At 44.0% G+C, this 16535-nt stretch overlaps 1 protein-coding gene across 10 annotated transcripts in view; it reads left to right on the top strand.

The window, feature by feature from the left end:
• Positions 1-707: 707 nt before the first annotated feature.
• Positions 708-16535, top strand: part of ADPRH (ADP-ribosylarginine hydrolase) — a 37786-nt gene continuing 21958 nt past the window's right edge. The window contains exons 1-5 of one of the 10 annotated variants that reach the window (XM_058731303.1): positions 708-1573; positions 1679-1778; positions 2947-3272; positions 4321-4681; positions 6093-7939. In XM_058731303.1, coding sequence (XP_058587286.1) covers positions 2960-3272; positions 4321-4681; positions 6093-6507 — 1089 coding nt within the window. In that variant the 5' untranslated portion in view covers positions 708-1573; positions 1679-1778; positions 2947-2959 and the 3' untranslated portion in view covers positions 6508-7939. Of the gene's footprint in view, positions 1574-1678; positions 1779-2946; positions 3273-4320; positions 4682-6092; positions 7940-13814; positions 13853-14131; positions 14233-14364; positions 14478-16535 lie in introns of those variants that run through there. The other 9 variants (XM_058731294.1, XM_058731295.1, XM_058731297.1 and 6 more) reach the window with 9 other exon arrangements.

Genomic DNA, 16535 nt, shown 5'->3' with positions numbered 1-16535 from the left:
TGCTTTTATTTACTATCAGGATTCAAAACTTCCAAACTGCTACCAAATAAATGATGAATTTACATTAACTTAATCCTGGGGCACCTGCGTCGCTCAGTACCTTGAGCATCTATCTGACTTTGGCTCAGGTCATGATCTCACAGTTGGGTTCATGAGTTCAAACCCCACATCCCACTGCTCAGAGACTGCTTGGGATCCGCTGTCCCCTTTCTCTCTGCCCTTCCCCCTGTTGCGCTTTCTCAAAAAAAAAAAAAAAATCTAAAAAATTATAAAATATATAAAAATAAAATTAATCCTTACAACCACCATAAGAAGTAGATGCTATTATTTTCCTGTTTTATGGGATGGGCTCAGAACCCCGACAAAAGCCTTGCACTCCGTACCCTTTCCCCAGTATTTGGTCACACACTGGCTCACCAGAACCCAGAACAGCTGGTCAGAGGAAAGGCCGAATCGTCATTAAGGGGCTACAGGTGAGTTATGGACACTCGGATTGAGAGTCTGGCTCCCTGAGCCCTGACATTCCGAAATGCCAGGCTCTACCCAGCCCTGTCCCCAGCCCAGGTAGCCAGTGACGCAGGTCCCATTGCCCCTGTTCGGGCGCAGAAGGCCACAGCGCTGCCGGGAAGGCGAGGAGCTGTTGTCCACGGTCTGTTGAACCTGCGCGCGGTTCCCTAGCGCGGCTGCGCGGCTCCGCCCTTGAGCTGGGCGCTCCGCTCGGGGTGGGCCGTGAGTCACCACACACCGGATGCAGCCAGGCCTTCCGCGCACCCTGAACTCTCGGCGCTCGGCCCCTCCCTGGTCCCGCGCGTGTTTCAGTACTCGGCGATCAGGTACTCCTCCCCGCCGTCCTCCAGCACCTCAGCCGGCGCCCTCCTCCTGGCAGTGCCCGGGCCTGCCTGCCTTGGGTCCTCCAACTCGTCCTCGGGGACGAGGACCCGCAAGTCCAGCCCAGCGTTCCAAGAGCGCTCGCCTCTCCGGCGGTGAGCAGGTGCCCACCCCGCCCCCCTGCCTGGGCGTTTCTCACCCTCCTCCCCACTAAAATAAGTAAATAAAACGAAATCAAAAAGGGGAAGACTGCCAGGAAGAAGATGTGCACAGACCGTAGTTTTGAATTTATTCGAATTTATAGTTTGGGGGCGAAGAATGTAAATGGCAGAAGAGTTTAAGGACTAACTGTGTTCTGAAAGCAGGAGGGCGACATGTAAATGTTAACATGTACATGTTAACATTTCCAAGGAAAGAGATGGTCATCGATCCCCCCGCCCCCCAGCTTGCAACGCACAAAAACACACATTCACAAAAAAACACACATTCGGGTGGAGCTAGAAGGAATTGCAGAAAAGAAGCTGAGAGCATACCGGGCATTCAAATGTGGTCCTCAAAAGCCAACTAAGCTTAGTCTCTGAAGGTCTCAGCGCAAGATGGGACCCTCCACTCTCCTATTTACTGATGGGAAAGTTGAGGTCCAGAGTGGGTGGTTTGTCCACAGTGATGCACCTGATTCTTGGCAGAGCCAGATCCAGGAGCCTGAACTCCAGTTCCTAGGCATCGTTTATAAATAATAAAATATGTAAATAACATTTTATAAATACCCTTTGTGAGTCAAGAAACTCAGCAAGATCTGTAACTCGGTTTTGGTATGCTCAACCCATCTTCATTATTTACTCTTCTCCAGGTGCTTGCCAGCCTGCATTCCCTGGCCCACAGCAGTGCAACTGAAAGGGGACTCCTGGAAGTCCTAGGACTTGAACATAACCCTGAGTAAAAGGTTTTAGGTAAGTGGAGGGGAGGAAGGGCGTGGTGGGTTCCAGGAAAGAGCTTGAACTGAGGGGGAAGTTAGCAAGCCCAACTGCAGCTAGGCACTTTTAAAAGTGCCTGGCCTGTGTGAGTGAAGTAGGTGGATAGAGTAGGGGCAGATGGTGAAGGACTTTGAACATGAATGCTGCAGGCGATACGATACAACCAGAAATTGGAAATGCAACTACAGGGAAACCAGCACTTCACCAGGGATTAGATCCATGGAGGGAATCTGAGATCCCAAGACTGTTTAAGTCAAATCATTTAGCAGGAAGACAAAATTAAAATATTGCTGTTGAAAGGAACGTGGTGGGGAGAAAGTGTTCTAGTTGAATAACAGAAAAATCTTTTCCCCTGGTTGCATACGAATAATAAAAATGGTGCTTACTATGTGGTAAACACTGTTGTAGGTGCTTTACAAAAATTTATTTACTTCTCGCAATAAACTGGTGAGGTTGTTACTATTTTTGTCACCATTTTAGAGATGTGGAGGCTGAGGCACAAAAAGGTTGCCCAAGGTAAGTAGATCTGTGTTGAGGCAGAGTGGCCTGGAACCAGAAGATTTGGGTCTCAGTGCCTCCATTCACTGGTTGTGTCAATTTACCATCTCTGAGCCTCAGTTTTCTTATCTGTGAAATATATACACTAATCCCTGCCTACTACTGAGGTAGAGAATATGCAGGTGCTTTGCAAACTGTGCATTGTGATGCCAGTGGAAAGTACTATTATTTAATAAAGGAGGGATGCACTTCCAAGGCCAAATCCCAACTAAAAAGAAAATGACAAGCTTGGTTCAACTTGCAGAATTTAATGGGCTTGCCACTCAAAGAGAGGCAAAGATGGAATCAGTTAAAATCGTTGGCTGTGGAGTCAGATGGACCTAAGCTAGAATCCCAGTCCTGCCACCTATTAGCTTTGTGACCTAAGACAAGGCACATAACGTCTCTGATACTGTGTTATCTTGATGATCCTCAATTTACTCACGTATAAAATGGGTCTAATACATTCCTCATAGAGCATTTGTATTACATGAGATGCACTTAATACAATGCCTACAATTAGTAAGTGCTCAATACAATGTAGAGGGGCCCATTATTTTTTCCAATTCTTTTTCCTCATCCTCTGTATATCTTAATATTCCCCCAGACACCGCCTCATCATGTGTGAGGGACTGATGGAGAGGTATGTGGCTGCCATGGTGCTGAGCGCAGCTGGAGATGCCTTAGGGTACTTCAATGGGAAGTGGGAGTTTCTTCGGGATGGAGAAAAGATTCACCAGCAGCTGGCCCAGCTTGGTGGGTTGGACACCATAGATGTGGAGAGGTGGAGAGTCAGCGATGACACAGTAATGCACCTGGCCACGGCAGAAGCTCTTGTGGAAGCTGGGAAAATCTTGGATTTGGTTCACCTATATTCCCTACTTGCTAAGCATTACCAAGACTGCATGGGAGACATGGATGGCCGAGCACCAGGTGAGTGCAGCCACTGGAGGTCCTGGCGGTGGAGAATAAAGCAGCCCCAAGGCAGTCATTTAAAATGTTGATTGAGATGTAAACATCAAGGAGACAGTTATATTTTGTAGTTGTGACAAAGATAGAAACAACCCAGATGTTCTTTAATTTATTTATCTGTAGTGACACATTCACAGCCTTTTAAAATAATGCAGATAAATATCTACTGACATGGAAAGATATATTAAGTTTAAAAAAAAAAAAAAGGATTACAAAACACATAGGGCATCCAAAGGCTCGTTGTTGCTCTGGGCCCATTGCTCCTTTTCCGAGGCCTGGTGCTCCTCACTCTAGAATCCAGCCTCTTTCTGACATTCAGGATCTCTAATCCTCAGGTTCCATTGGGTTCTTTAAAGGCTTGGGCGTGGAGTCTGATGGTTTTTATGGGGCCACTGATTAGCTGGTTATGTGATTTTGAGCAAGGTTCTTAATTAAGCTCTGAGCCTCAGCTTATTTATTCATTTTTTTAAAATATTAATTTATTTTGAGAGAGAAAGAGAGCACATGTACATGTGCAAGCTGGGGAGGAGCAGAGAGAGAGAGAGAGAGAGAGAGAGAGAAAGAATCCCAAGTAGGCTTCAGGCTGGCAAAGCAGAGCCCAACATAGGGCTCAATGTAACGAACCATGAGATCGTGGCCTGAGCTGAAATCAAGAATTAGATGCTTAACCGAATGAGCCACCTAGGGGATCCCTTTGCTTATTAATTTAAACAAGAGAATAATATGTTAAACCTACCTTTTTGAGTTATTGTGATGTCTCAGTAATAACTGATAAAGACTCCAAGACTCCATATGAATCTGATTCTTTCCTAAAAATCATACTAAGGGTTGTACGGAGAGTAAAGGACAGTGTTGGCTTGGGGTTTGGAGTTTGGGAGCGTTCATCATCAATACTTTTTTGGCTTTCCCTTTCCATCAAAGAAACTTAGAGACTGATCTTGGTTCTGTCTTCCTGCCAGGGCCTTTGCTTTGGTTACACTGACCCTCTGCTCTACCTGACTCTTCCCAGGGGGTGCTTCAGTGCAGAATGCCATGCTCCTGGAGCCAGACAAGGCCAATGGCTGGAGGATTCCCTTTAACAAGCACGAGGGCGGCTGCGGGGCTGCCATGCGTGCTATGTGCATCGGTCTCAGGTTCCCCCACCACAGACAGCTGGACACGCTGATCCAGGTGAGCATCGAGAGTGGCAGGATGACCCATCACCACCCTACAGGCTACCTGGGAGCTCTTGTTTCTGCTCTTTTTACAGCCTATGCTGTGAACAACAAGCCTCCCAGGCAGTGGGGAAAAGAAATGATGGAGGTGCTACCAGAAGCTAAAAAGTACATTATCCAATCAGGCTACTTTTTGGAGAAGAATCTTCAACACTGGTGAGTTGGTAGGCGCCCGCTCCTGCTAGAAAATGATTGCATCTGTGTGTGCACAGGCATGCACACGTGTGCCTAGAATTCATAGATCAAAGCACCATCGTGGTTCTCACCATCTAGTTTTGCTGTCTGCTGGGTTCAGCACCCCCAACTCCAGCCCACCTGCTAAGGATTTCAAGTTCAGTGCCAGCAGTGGTTGCCACCAAGTAGCCAGGTGAAGACCTCAATGAGTAGTTACACCTGTGGTGCTTCCCTGTTGTATAGGGATCCTATTTTGTATTCCACCTTTCTATAGTTTTTTGGCTGTCCTATACTGCTATGAACTTCCCTGCTTATTTCCTGGAACTTGTTTATTCAGTGTTGTCTTGACACACAATATTTTGAAATCTTTGGTTAGAGTGCCCAAGAGATAGGCTTTTTTCACCAGCTAATTAATAAGGGGTAAGCCACAATTTCCCTTTTTTGTGAGTTCACGTCACATCACCTTTCTTAGAATAAAAATATGCAGAAACTTTCTGCTGAAATCACTTAATGGTCATGATGTTCCAAAGTTCTACCTTAAAAAAAAACCACAATAGAAGTATGTAAGGAAATGATGTGTTAATTAGCCTGACTATAGTAATCTTTTCACTGTGTATCAGTATATTAAATCATCATGTTGTATACTTTAAATATATACAAGATTTCTTAAGAAAATAAAGTAAAATAAATAAGTTCCACCCTTGAAAGGTGACCCTTGACATTATTCTCAATTCAGGAAAAATAGACCTTTATTTCTCACCTTTACCTTGCTATATATCTTCTTTATTCAGCAACAGCTATCAATGCCTTGTTTATATTAATCCTTGGCAAAAATTTATTGAATGAATGCCACTTAGAGCTCATTTTAATTTTTTTAAAATGTTTATTTATGTATTTTGAGACCGAGAGAGAGAGAGAGAGAGAGAAGGGGGGGGGAGGGGAGAGAGAGAGGAGAGAGAATCTTGATGTGGGACTCAATCTCACAAACCATGAGATTATGACCTGAGCCAAAATCAAGGCTCAACTGACTGAGCCATCCAAGTGCCCCTCCTTTGATTTTTTAAAGCATTTCTTAAAAAGTTTATTTCTTTTGAGAGAGAGAGGGAAAGAGAGAATCCCAAGCAGGCTCTACACCATTAGTGCAGAGCCCAGTGTGGAGCCTGAACTCACGGAACCATGAGATCATGACCTGAGCCAAAACCAGGAGTCGGACCCTTAACTGACTGAGCCACCCAGGTATCCCTCATTTTGATTATTTAATACAATTTTGATATTAGTACAAGAAGTTGAAGTCATCTTGGAATTTTCCCTATTCAATCATTTATCTGCTACCTTTCCTTATGGTTTTCAAATTTATTTTTTCAATTGACTGTAGAATTTTTCCTTCCTACAGGTCCTACTTCCAAGACCAATGGGAAAAATACCTAAAACTTAGAGGGATTTTGGATGGCAAATCAGCCCCTACCTTCCCCAAGCCCTTTGATGTGAAGGAGAGGGATCAGTTCTATACCTCCGTGAGCTACTCTGGCTGGGGTGGCAGCAGTGGACACGATGCCCCCATGATTGCCTATGATGCCATCCTGGCTGCAGGAGACTCCTGGAAGGAGCTTGCCCATCGAGCCTTTTTCCATGGTGGAGACAGTGATTCTACAGCTGCTATTGCTGGCTGCTGGTGGGGAGTTATGTATGGTTTTAAAGGAGTGAGTCCCTCCAACTATGAGAAACTAGAATACAGAAACCGGCTGGAAAAGACAGCCAGGGCTTTGTATTCTCTTGGGTCAAAGGAAGATACTGTAGTTACCCTTTAGAGAGATGTGACATCATTTCTCGTGGTTTCTCCTCTTATGTAGTCCAGTTTCTTTTCATTTTTTCCAAAGTCAAGAGTTTTAACCTTGTACCCCAGGAATTTTGAGGTAACATATCCCTTGAGCACCTGAAGCTTGTCTTTCCAAATTCATCCTGTCCCCCCTGACTCTGTCCCTCTTTCTGTCCTTTATCTCAGTTGATAGAAGTCAGTATCTCCCCAAGCTAGAAGTCTCATGGCCCCATATTTGAGTCTTCATTTTCATCATCTAATCTTTCACTAAGTTTTTTCTGTGTGTTTCAGGTTGAGTTCTCCAAAAGTGGACTTTGAGACAAAGATTCAATAACAAGTAGTTTATTTGGGAGGTGATTCCAGGAAGCCCTGGTAGGAAAATGGGAAGTGAGACAGGGAGGAGAAGGGAGGGAAGCCAGCACAAGGTGTGATGAGCAGGTCAGCACTCTGGCCAGTTGGGACTAGTCCATCTGGGTTCTCTGTAAGGCACTCCTCAAGAGTTGTCCCACCCAAGGGGCAAGCAAACCTGGGGTGTCCATCCGTCACCTTCCATTTGGCATTGGTTGAGGACCACTCCTAGGGACGCTAACTCCCTGGTACTTCTTGGCCTGTCTTTTGTGCAAGCCAGACACAAATGTCTTCAGGCAAAGACTCAGAGGTGCTTGCAATGGCAAGCTGTACGGTGCATGGGAAGAGTGAAGGAGGTATGTGGGGTCCCAATAGCATCTGCCAGATGGTCTGCCTCCTAAATGTCCTTCACATCTGTTACTCTTTTACTTTCTTGCACCAGTATTTTTCAGTTGGATTTCTGCAGTCTCCCCAAGTCTGGGGAGATGCTGCTCCAAGCTGTACTCTGTACTTTGCTGGCCATGACACTTAACGAATTGCCAGTTTTGTTGTTTTCTCTTGGCTTGTCTTTACTTTCCTCTAGACACAACCTAGCAAAGTGCCTGGGAACATGGGAGGTACTTGATCAGTATATATTAAATGAATGTTGTTAATTACCTCCTGTCTGGTCCCTTAATTCCAGTCTTGCCTTCCTCCTTGCCCTCCAGAGTTATCTTTACAAATCAGTCATGCTGAACTTCTAATCATGTTCCAATGAATACTCACCCCCTTTCTCCATTTCTTAATGCTCTTCCCTCTCCTTTTCCACCTGGTAGATGTTTACTCATCCTTCAAGCCCCAGCTCAGGTAGAACCTTCTGGGTGAAACTTGCTGTGATTATTCGGGCACTTGGCCACTTTCTCCTCATATACCCACAGCCTTCTGTCTCCAGGCTTGTCACCACACTGGTCCTGTTGAGTGGTGATTGGGTGTCTTCTGAGGACAAACTCAGGTTCCTTGTGAGGAATTATCTTATTCTCTTTGTGGCCTGTCTGCTGGCCCATGAGAGACATTCAATAAATAGGAGGTTCATCAAATTGTGTTGATGTGAATGCTTTCAACATGCAGCTCCACATCTGTTTCAGGCACATCTGTTCAGACACCTGCTACTTCACGGTTGCCCAGAGTGACCTGTGATGCACTGTGAGAGACGGAGAGTCTGATGCTTTAACCATGCACATGTGCTGACCTACACAGCTCTGTATTTGAAGCAGGACTCAAGCAAGGACATGGAATTTATTATTCTTTTATACATAAAGGGAGAAGGAAATTCCTAAGTTCATTTTCTGTCTCAAAAAACTCTCACACGTATTTATATATTTCAGAAAACAAACACGTTTTATATATTACAAAAGCAAAAACAGGTTCTTTGGTAAGACAAGCAATTGGAGTTGCAGACGTTCAAGCATGCTGGGCTACAATTCACAGAACACTGTCATACGTCTTAAATTCAGATGTCTTAAAAGACTCCTTTGGGGGCGCCCTGGTTGTTCTGAAGTGTCTTTTTCCAGTAGTTAGGAGCTTAGAATAGACAGAACACTAGAGTTCTATTAGCACTGGCCAAACAGTAGACCTGCTTAAATCTTACAGTATAGAAAAGAGCAGAAGAGCATTTTTTTTTTTTTTTTTTTATTTTTGGGACAGAGAGAGACAGAGCATGAACGGGGGAGGGGCAGAGAGAGAGGGAGACACAGAATCGGAAACAGGCTCCAGGCTCCGAGCCATCAGCCCAGAGCCTGACGCGGGGCTCGAACTCACGGACCGCGAGATCGTGACCTGGCTGAAGTCGGACGCTTAACCGACTGCGCCACCCAGGCGCCCCCAGAAGAGCATTTTAACAAGTGGAATCTGAGGCATGACCTGTTTTACCTCTGTAGCTAGTTTGGTAAGTCATCTGAATTTAGTAAGAAGCAAACATGATTTTATTTTTCTCCAACTACTGCCTTCACAGTACTGTGTGGAAGCTGCTTTTCCTGTCCCTTAGAATATCACATTGTTTTTGGTCCTTTGTTGGGGGTGGGGGTGGGGAGTGTATTAAAAACCCAGTCCAGGGGTGCCTGGGTGGCTTAATCAGTTAAGCTTCTAAGCTCATGATTTTGGCTTAGTTCATGATCTCACAGTTTGTGAGCTGACAGCGTGGAGCCTGCTTGGGAGTCTCTCTCTCCCTCTCTCTGCCCCTCCCTAGCTCTCTCTCTCTCTCTCTCTCAAAATAAATAAATAAACTTAAAAAAAAAAAACCAGTCAAGTATTTTTTTTTAATTTCAACTTTATTGAGGCATAATTGACATAAAAGATTGTAAGATATTTAAAGTGTACATCGTGGTGATTTGATACACATTTATATTGTGAAAGGATTCCTGCCATCTAGTTAATTAACACACCTATCACTGCACATATTTATATTTGGGGGTAGAGTGCGTGGTGAGAACATTTAAGGTCTACTTTCTTAACAAATTTCAAGTATACTATACAGTGTTATCCACCGTAGTCACCATGTTTCACCTCATATCTTCAGACCTTCTTCATCTTACAGCTGAAAGTTTGTACCTTTTTACCAACCTCTGTCTATTTCCCCACCTCCCAGCCTCTGGCAACCACTTTCCTACTCTGTTTCTAGGAGTTTGACCTTTTTTAAAGATTCCACATATAAGTGATACCATGCAGTATTTGTCTTTTCTGTCTGTTTGGCTTAGCATAATGCCCTAAATGAAGCCCATCCTTGTTATCACAAATGGCTGGATTTCCTTCTTTCTCATGGTTGAATGATATCCCATTGTGTGTATGCATATACCCCATCTTATTTATCCATTCTTCTGTTGATGGACACTTAGGTTGTTTTCATATCTTGGCTATCGTGGATAATGCTGTAGTGACACGGGAGTGCAGACCCTTTGGGGCCCTGTTTTCATTTCCTTTGGATTTATACCCAGAAGTGGGAATCCCAGCCCAGTTTAATCAATTCTAAAACTTCCATGTCATGCCCTCCATGCTCCCCACCTCCATCAGCCCTGGGCCCAAGGGACTTGGAGGAAAAAAGGGGACATTCTTCCCCTCTCTCTTCTGAGGCTCCTTGCTCCTCTCAGATGTTGCCCTGAGACCATTCTCATTGGTGGAGCACTAGTAGGAAAGGCTCAAGACAGCTGTCTTCTGAGGAGTCCCCTCAGCCCAAGGGAAACTCGTCCTTCCTGCTCATGTCCAGCAGTGGGAGTGCAGGCTTCCCACCTGTTGCTGTCTTACATTTCACCCATCCCTCTTAAATAGGCCTTGAGAGATCCAACTTGGAAATAGATACCCATGCCCCCTTGATATGGTCACCTTCAATCTCAACTGGTAGGCTCTCACTGGTTGTGGAGGGTAAGAAAGAGCAGCACCTCCCCTCCTCTTTCAAGAAGGTAAGAGAGAACCCCCACAGAACTTGACTCTCTATTTTCCATTCAAATCACTGGCTTCCATTGGAGGGGAGTTGGGGAAGAGAGGTCTGATAACAGCAGTTCTGTTACCTTCTCCTATATCCTACTGGGATTTGTCTTTCCAAGTCCTTCCAGTCCCTTTAGAATACAGTGGAAGAGGTGGGGGAGAGGGGTAGGAGGGCAAGGACTTAGCATTTGTTATTCCCCAGGTAGGACTTCAGCCACAACTGGAGACAGCAGAGAAGGACTTTAGAGATCCTGCTATGTTTGTTTGAGACAATCTGTCTTCATCACAGGCGCACTTCAAAAAGAGTTCAGACTTTCATACAATTTCTTCTCAAACCTCAAAATCTCCTCTTCAAACTTTACTCTCAACTGGCAACCTTGCTTGCTATTTCTCTGAGAAAAGAGAAGCAACCAGAGAACAATTACATACTCCCCTCACCACCTCTGCCCACCACCTGCATCTGGCTCAGGGTGTCTACCTTTGCTCCTACTGTGAATGCCAGGTGCCAGTGTGTGTGTGTGTGTGTGTGTGTGTGTGTGTGTGTGTAGAAGAAGGGAGGAGGAGAATAGAGGAAAGAGATAACGTAATTATATGCATGATGTTGCAGTAAATTTTAAAAAAATGACCTGAGGGGCGCCTGGGCGGCTCAGTCAGTTAAGTGTCTGACTCTTGATTTTGGCTCAGGTCATGATCTCACAGTTCATGAGCTGGAGCCCCATGTGGGGTGTGGAACCTGCTTGGGATTCTCTCTCCCTCTCCCTCCACCCCTCCCCCACTTGCATGCTGTATCTCTGTCTCTCTCTAAAAACATGATCTAGCACACAGTATGAATTTATTAGGCTTATCAAATTAATATGTGTGTACTAAAAAAGAGAAAAAAACATGTGTAACATTACAGGGATTAATTATATGTTTTTGACCTGCTATATAATGGTGCCTCATTTGCTTTGTTTGTTACCTAAGATTGCTAGATGTTATCTAGAAGTCTAGAAGTCTTGGCAATATTTTTTGTAAGAGCTGCAAAATTAGCATTGGCCACATCCACCCTCCTCCAGGCTTCTTCAGCCACCATATTCTCCATTTACTCCCCTCTATACCTCTCCAGGGCAAGTAAATGTGCTTTTTGTTTTGTTTTGTTTTGTTTTTTAAACAGCCACAGAGCTGCTGAGAGTGAGGGGGAAGGAATAGAGATTTTCATGATTTCACAACTAACCAGCCTACTGGATCAGCTCCTCATGGGATGGCTGCTGGTGTCTGGTTAGGGATCCAGGGGTCAACAAGATAGGGCATAGTGGGGAGCCTTCCCATCATTTTCCATTTTGGGAGTTTGGGGGTTAGGAGAAGTGACACCTGGGGTATCCATTTGGAGAAGGAAAAAGAAGAGGAGGAAGAAAGAGTTACCAGGTGTCAGGTAGTTTATTACAGCCCATTAGCAGATGAAGAAATTGGGCTCAGAGAAGCTTCCATTTGTCCAAAGTCACATGTCTAGGGTGAGAAGGAGCCGGGGTTTAAACCCAAGCCACGTGTCTCCAATCCTATCATACTGCAACTGTTAGCTGTAGTTAGAAAGTTTTCCTTAGACAAGGCCAAAATGGAACCCAAGAGTTACATGGTGATGGCAGAAGCCTGTGCCCTCTCTTCACCTTCTCACAACTATGAGGGGAAGTCAGGGAGAAAGCTCGTTGAGGCTTGAGATCCACATTTGGGTGCAGGGGTAGGGAGGGGCAGAGCAGAGCTCAGGTCAGACTGTGAAATGGACAGAGTCTTCACTCTCCCCTCAGCTTCCCTGCCCTCCTTAGAGAGCCTCCTCTTCCTCTGACACCAAGGAGACCCCATCCAATGCCTGGGCTGTGATTGGGACTCCTCTCTCTACATTGTGCTTGGTTGCACCCATCCCATTTAAGGTTCCTACTTCCCTTTTTTTTTTTTGGTCTCATTGTCATCATCTGTAGCAGCTGGGTGTTGTCCGGAAAGTGCTGTCTCTCAGGGTCTCTGGGCCTGGAGCCCATGGACTCCAGCTTCCCTGGATGATGCTGAGGCAGGTGGTCCTGCACACAGGAGAACTCCAGCAGAACTACTTGAAGAGTACTGTACTAGATGACGAAGGGGAAAGGGAAGGTGCTCTCTAAGTGTCAGCTGTATTAATGCCACCCACAAGGAATACTGTGCTGGAATGACTGGAGTAGCTAGCTTGGTGTGCCAGCTCTGGCTGTGGTGTGAGCGGCTATGAAAATGCAGCCCTCAATCTCTGGCCCCAGGGACCCTGACTGATTCATGGTCCCAGTTGCGGCCTTTTTGGATCTATCCTCATCTTTGTACTGAGACTGACCCCAGCTAGTGACTGAACAGGGTGGAGATGCTAATCAGGTTCATTACTGTAAGACAGGACTTCGTTAATAAGAAACTTCAGCTTGGGGCCCCAGGATGGTTCGGGTCGGTTAAGCGGTTAAGTGTCCGACTCTGGGTTTGGCTCAGGTCATGATCTTGCGGTTCAAGGCCCACCTCCGGCTTTGTGCTGACGGTGCAGAGCCTGCCTCGGGTTCTTCCCCTCTCCCTCTTTCTCTGCCCCTCCCTGCTCATGCTTTCTCTCTCTCAAAATAAATGAATAAACTTAAGGAAAAAAATCCTTAAAAACAACAACAACAACAACAACAACAACAACTTCGGCTTGAACATTCCCCATTGCCCTTGCCAGAACATTCCAGGAACTGTGAGGCAGTCCAAGACTTTTCCTATGTCATCCATTTCCTTTCCCCTCTTCACAGGTGTCAAACTTGCATCATGGTCTAAAGACTGGCTCTGCCTTCTTCAGCTTCCCTTATTCCTCACAGGTGTTATCTCCGGTAAATTTCTTGCCCATCTAGCCCCATCTTGGTGTCTCTTCTCCAGGAGCCAGACTACCACACCTGGCGTGGTCTGTGACACCAGAGCAGCCTTCAGTAGTGCCCTATTTATCGCTCCTCTTCTTCCTGGTGGCAGCAGTGCTCGAGTAGTGGGATCATGTGCACCAGGGGAAGCAAGGGCTTCCCTCCAAAATCATTTTATCCTCATCGTGGGCAGACCTGGCACAGCCATGATGACACAGCGCCAAGGTTTCCTTGGGGACTGTTACTTTCTGGTGCACAGGTGCGGAGCATGGCCTCTGGGATTAGTTCGTCCCAACTCTACGTGACCTTGTGCAAGTTACTTAGCCTCTCTATGCTCTAAGGCTGTACACACCTCACAGAGCTATTGTCCAGAAAGTGTGATAGTGCCCTACTGGCAGGTTCCACCTCGTAGCGGTACGCTGCAGTTTAAGGAGTGCTGGGCAAGTACCTTGCCTTCCCCTTTCCCCTGACCTGCCCAGAACTAGCTCTCTGTGGTTTCTGCCACTCTTTTGGGTGAAGGGGCCATGTGGTGTGCTGGAAACGCCCTGGTTACAGGCCAGCGCAGCCACGTCTAACAACAGGGTTGCAACGGGTCACTTTCTTTGTCTACTGTTCAGTTTCTTCATTCTTTATTTGTAAGAAGATGAACGTCTCTTTGAAAGGAAGGTACTGTCAGAGGCAAACTTCATATTTTTCCACTCTTTCTGTTAAATATACGCTAAACACATATTATTGGTCCAGTTCTATTCTAGGCCCTGGGGATTCAAAATGAAAGGAGAAGGTCTTTGCCCTCAAGTTGCTCAGAGTCTTCCTAGGGAGATAAACATGTCCACGATGATTCTGTGGGTTTTGTCATCACCTAGAGATAAAAGACTTCTGCCTGGGTTTTTACTAACATTTTATAATAGGAAGTGGGAGAGGGGCAGGAAATCATTTCCTGATGATGTTTGGCTCAGAGAGGAAGGACAATGTGTTTCAATGTCCCCTGTCTAAAAAACGAAGTGTATTTATTTTCATTGGGAAGAAGAAACCAAAAAACTGTGGAGGTTAGACAAATAGGGAGAGTTTATTTTTCTTCTAACAGGTCATGAGGCCAGTTAATGATCAGCGAGACTCAAGTGAGTGTTGGGTATCCAAAACTTTGAGAGACGGGCTTCTGTGATCTCTTTTGGCATTAGGGGTCGGCTTCACTCCAGCTCTGAGACCTCCAGCTCAGCAATGCCCCCAGTCCTAGGGGACAGAAGCTTCTGTTCGTGGGGACTCCTTTTGTGGCTCAGCATTGGAAGTGCAGGTAATTCGGGGGCTCGGGCCTTAGGTGGAATTTCTTTCAGTCAGTGCTTCTATTTCTTAAACCAACTACTTATATAGTGCTAACATTTGGAGGGTCCCCTAAAAGCCTTCTCTTCTCTTGAGATGAATTTAGAAGAGGGAGGGAAAAAAACCTACAATCATAAAGGGACTAGTAACGACCAGGATACTTTCTCAAGTCCCCTAAAAGCTGCATTAATCCTTTCACCCGGTACAAGACTATAAGAAAATAACATTGCATCAATTCCAAAATATGACTTACATTCACCCTATAAATATCCACTGTACCAAGATATATTTAATTTTAAATTAAAAATTTCCAAACTAACCAAGATTTTGCCACTGAGAATGGTGGATGTCCTTGCTAATCCACTACCCAACATTTTTGATAGATGTGGGAAATGTTGCCTGCAAAGAAGTTACAACTATTTATTAATATGTGAGCATGGCTGGTTCCCCACCTCTCTGCCAATACTTCACAGTATCAAACATTTTTCATATTGTCAACCTGATGGAAAAAATAGTATTACATTGTTGTCTTAATTCTTATTTCTTATTATGATTTGTGCTTCCAGTGTCTGGTTTAAGCAATCATACTATAAAGGCAATTTTTCATATTTTCTTCTAAGCCCTAATGGCTAGCCCAATCAGACTAAGATCACTAGGGACAAATCCTTTAATCGTGGTGTATTTTTAAATATAATACTGAATTTTATTTTGCCAAAATTTATTTTTACTTTTGTATATATTTATATATTATTTTGATTATATGTCCATAGAACATTTACCTATCATTTTCTTTTCTTGCATTACCCTTGTCCAGCTAATACTAAGATTATTATAACCTCATGAAATAAGTGTCTATTCTATAAACAGTTTATATAAGATAAAGACTATTTGTACCTTAAAGCAGTGCAGTTCTCAGATAAAACCATCTAGCTCTAGTATACTTTAGAGTCAGAAAGACTCTTGATTACCAATTTAATGTTTTGATGCTAGTTTTATTTGGGCTTACTATTTCTTCTCGAGTCAGTTTCACTAAATTGGATTTTTCTAGAAAATTACCCATTTCTTCTAAGTTTTCCAATGCATTTGGGAATTTTTAAAAATATCTTTTTATCCTTGACATTCTGGTGTTATACTATAATGTGCCTACTGTAGATTTATTTTTTTTATCTCGCTCATTACCCTGAGTACAAATTTTGATTGGAGAAATCATATCTTCTTTAGTTGTGGAAAATTCTAAATAATTATCTTTTCAAACTAGTGCTTCTTCTCTCATTCACTTCCTTTAGAGAACAGCTACGAGGTAAAAATAGAATCTTTCCATCTATTGTCTGTACTTTTTGACTATACTTCCATATTAAAATTTTCTTTTACTTCTGTCCTAAACATTACAGTATTGATTCCCTTTTTATTTCAATGGTTATCTTTTTCATTTCTAATTTCCTAACTAGGTTTTTTCTATAAATCGTATTTTATTATTTATTTGTGTTTTTATTTCATAATTTCATATGCTCTGTCTTTATTTTTATCCTTGTGGGTTCTCAGCATATTTATTTAAAAGTCTATGTCAAAGGCTTTTAAAAACTTATTTCACCTGGAATGAATTCATGATCCACTTATTGGCTTTATTGACTATCTTTGTAAACATTTGATTTCTGTATAAATTTAGATATTTTGTTTGCAGGCTTTTTTTTAAAGAAAACTCGCTATTGAAGTACAACATATATACAGACAAGCGCACAGATTATTAATACACAGATTAATGAATTTTCACAGTGAATTCACTCACCTGTGTAACCATCATCCAAATCAAGAAATAAAACATTACCAGGTTCTTAAAACCCATTCCACATATCCCCTCTTAATCACTACCACCCCAAAGATAACTATTATCTTGACTTCTAACACAATAGGTTAGTTTTATTTCAGTGTCAATGAGAAGTTTGTTTATGGCCTTCCCCATCTCTACCCCCCACCCCCAGTCCTTCCCATCTTTAGACTCTCTCCTCCATTTGGCGGGGGGGAGGGGGGTTGT

Source organism: Neofelis nebulosa, chromosome 5 (assembly GCF_028018385.1).
Source record: "Neofelis nebulosa isolate mNeoNeb1 chromosome 5, mNeoNeb1.pri, whole genome shotgun sequence".
NCBI lineage: Eukaryota > Metazoa > Chordata > Mammalia > Carnivora > Felidae > Neofelis > Neofelis nebulosa.
This window is presented reverse-complemented; position numbering and strand designations above follow the sequence as displayed.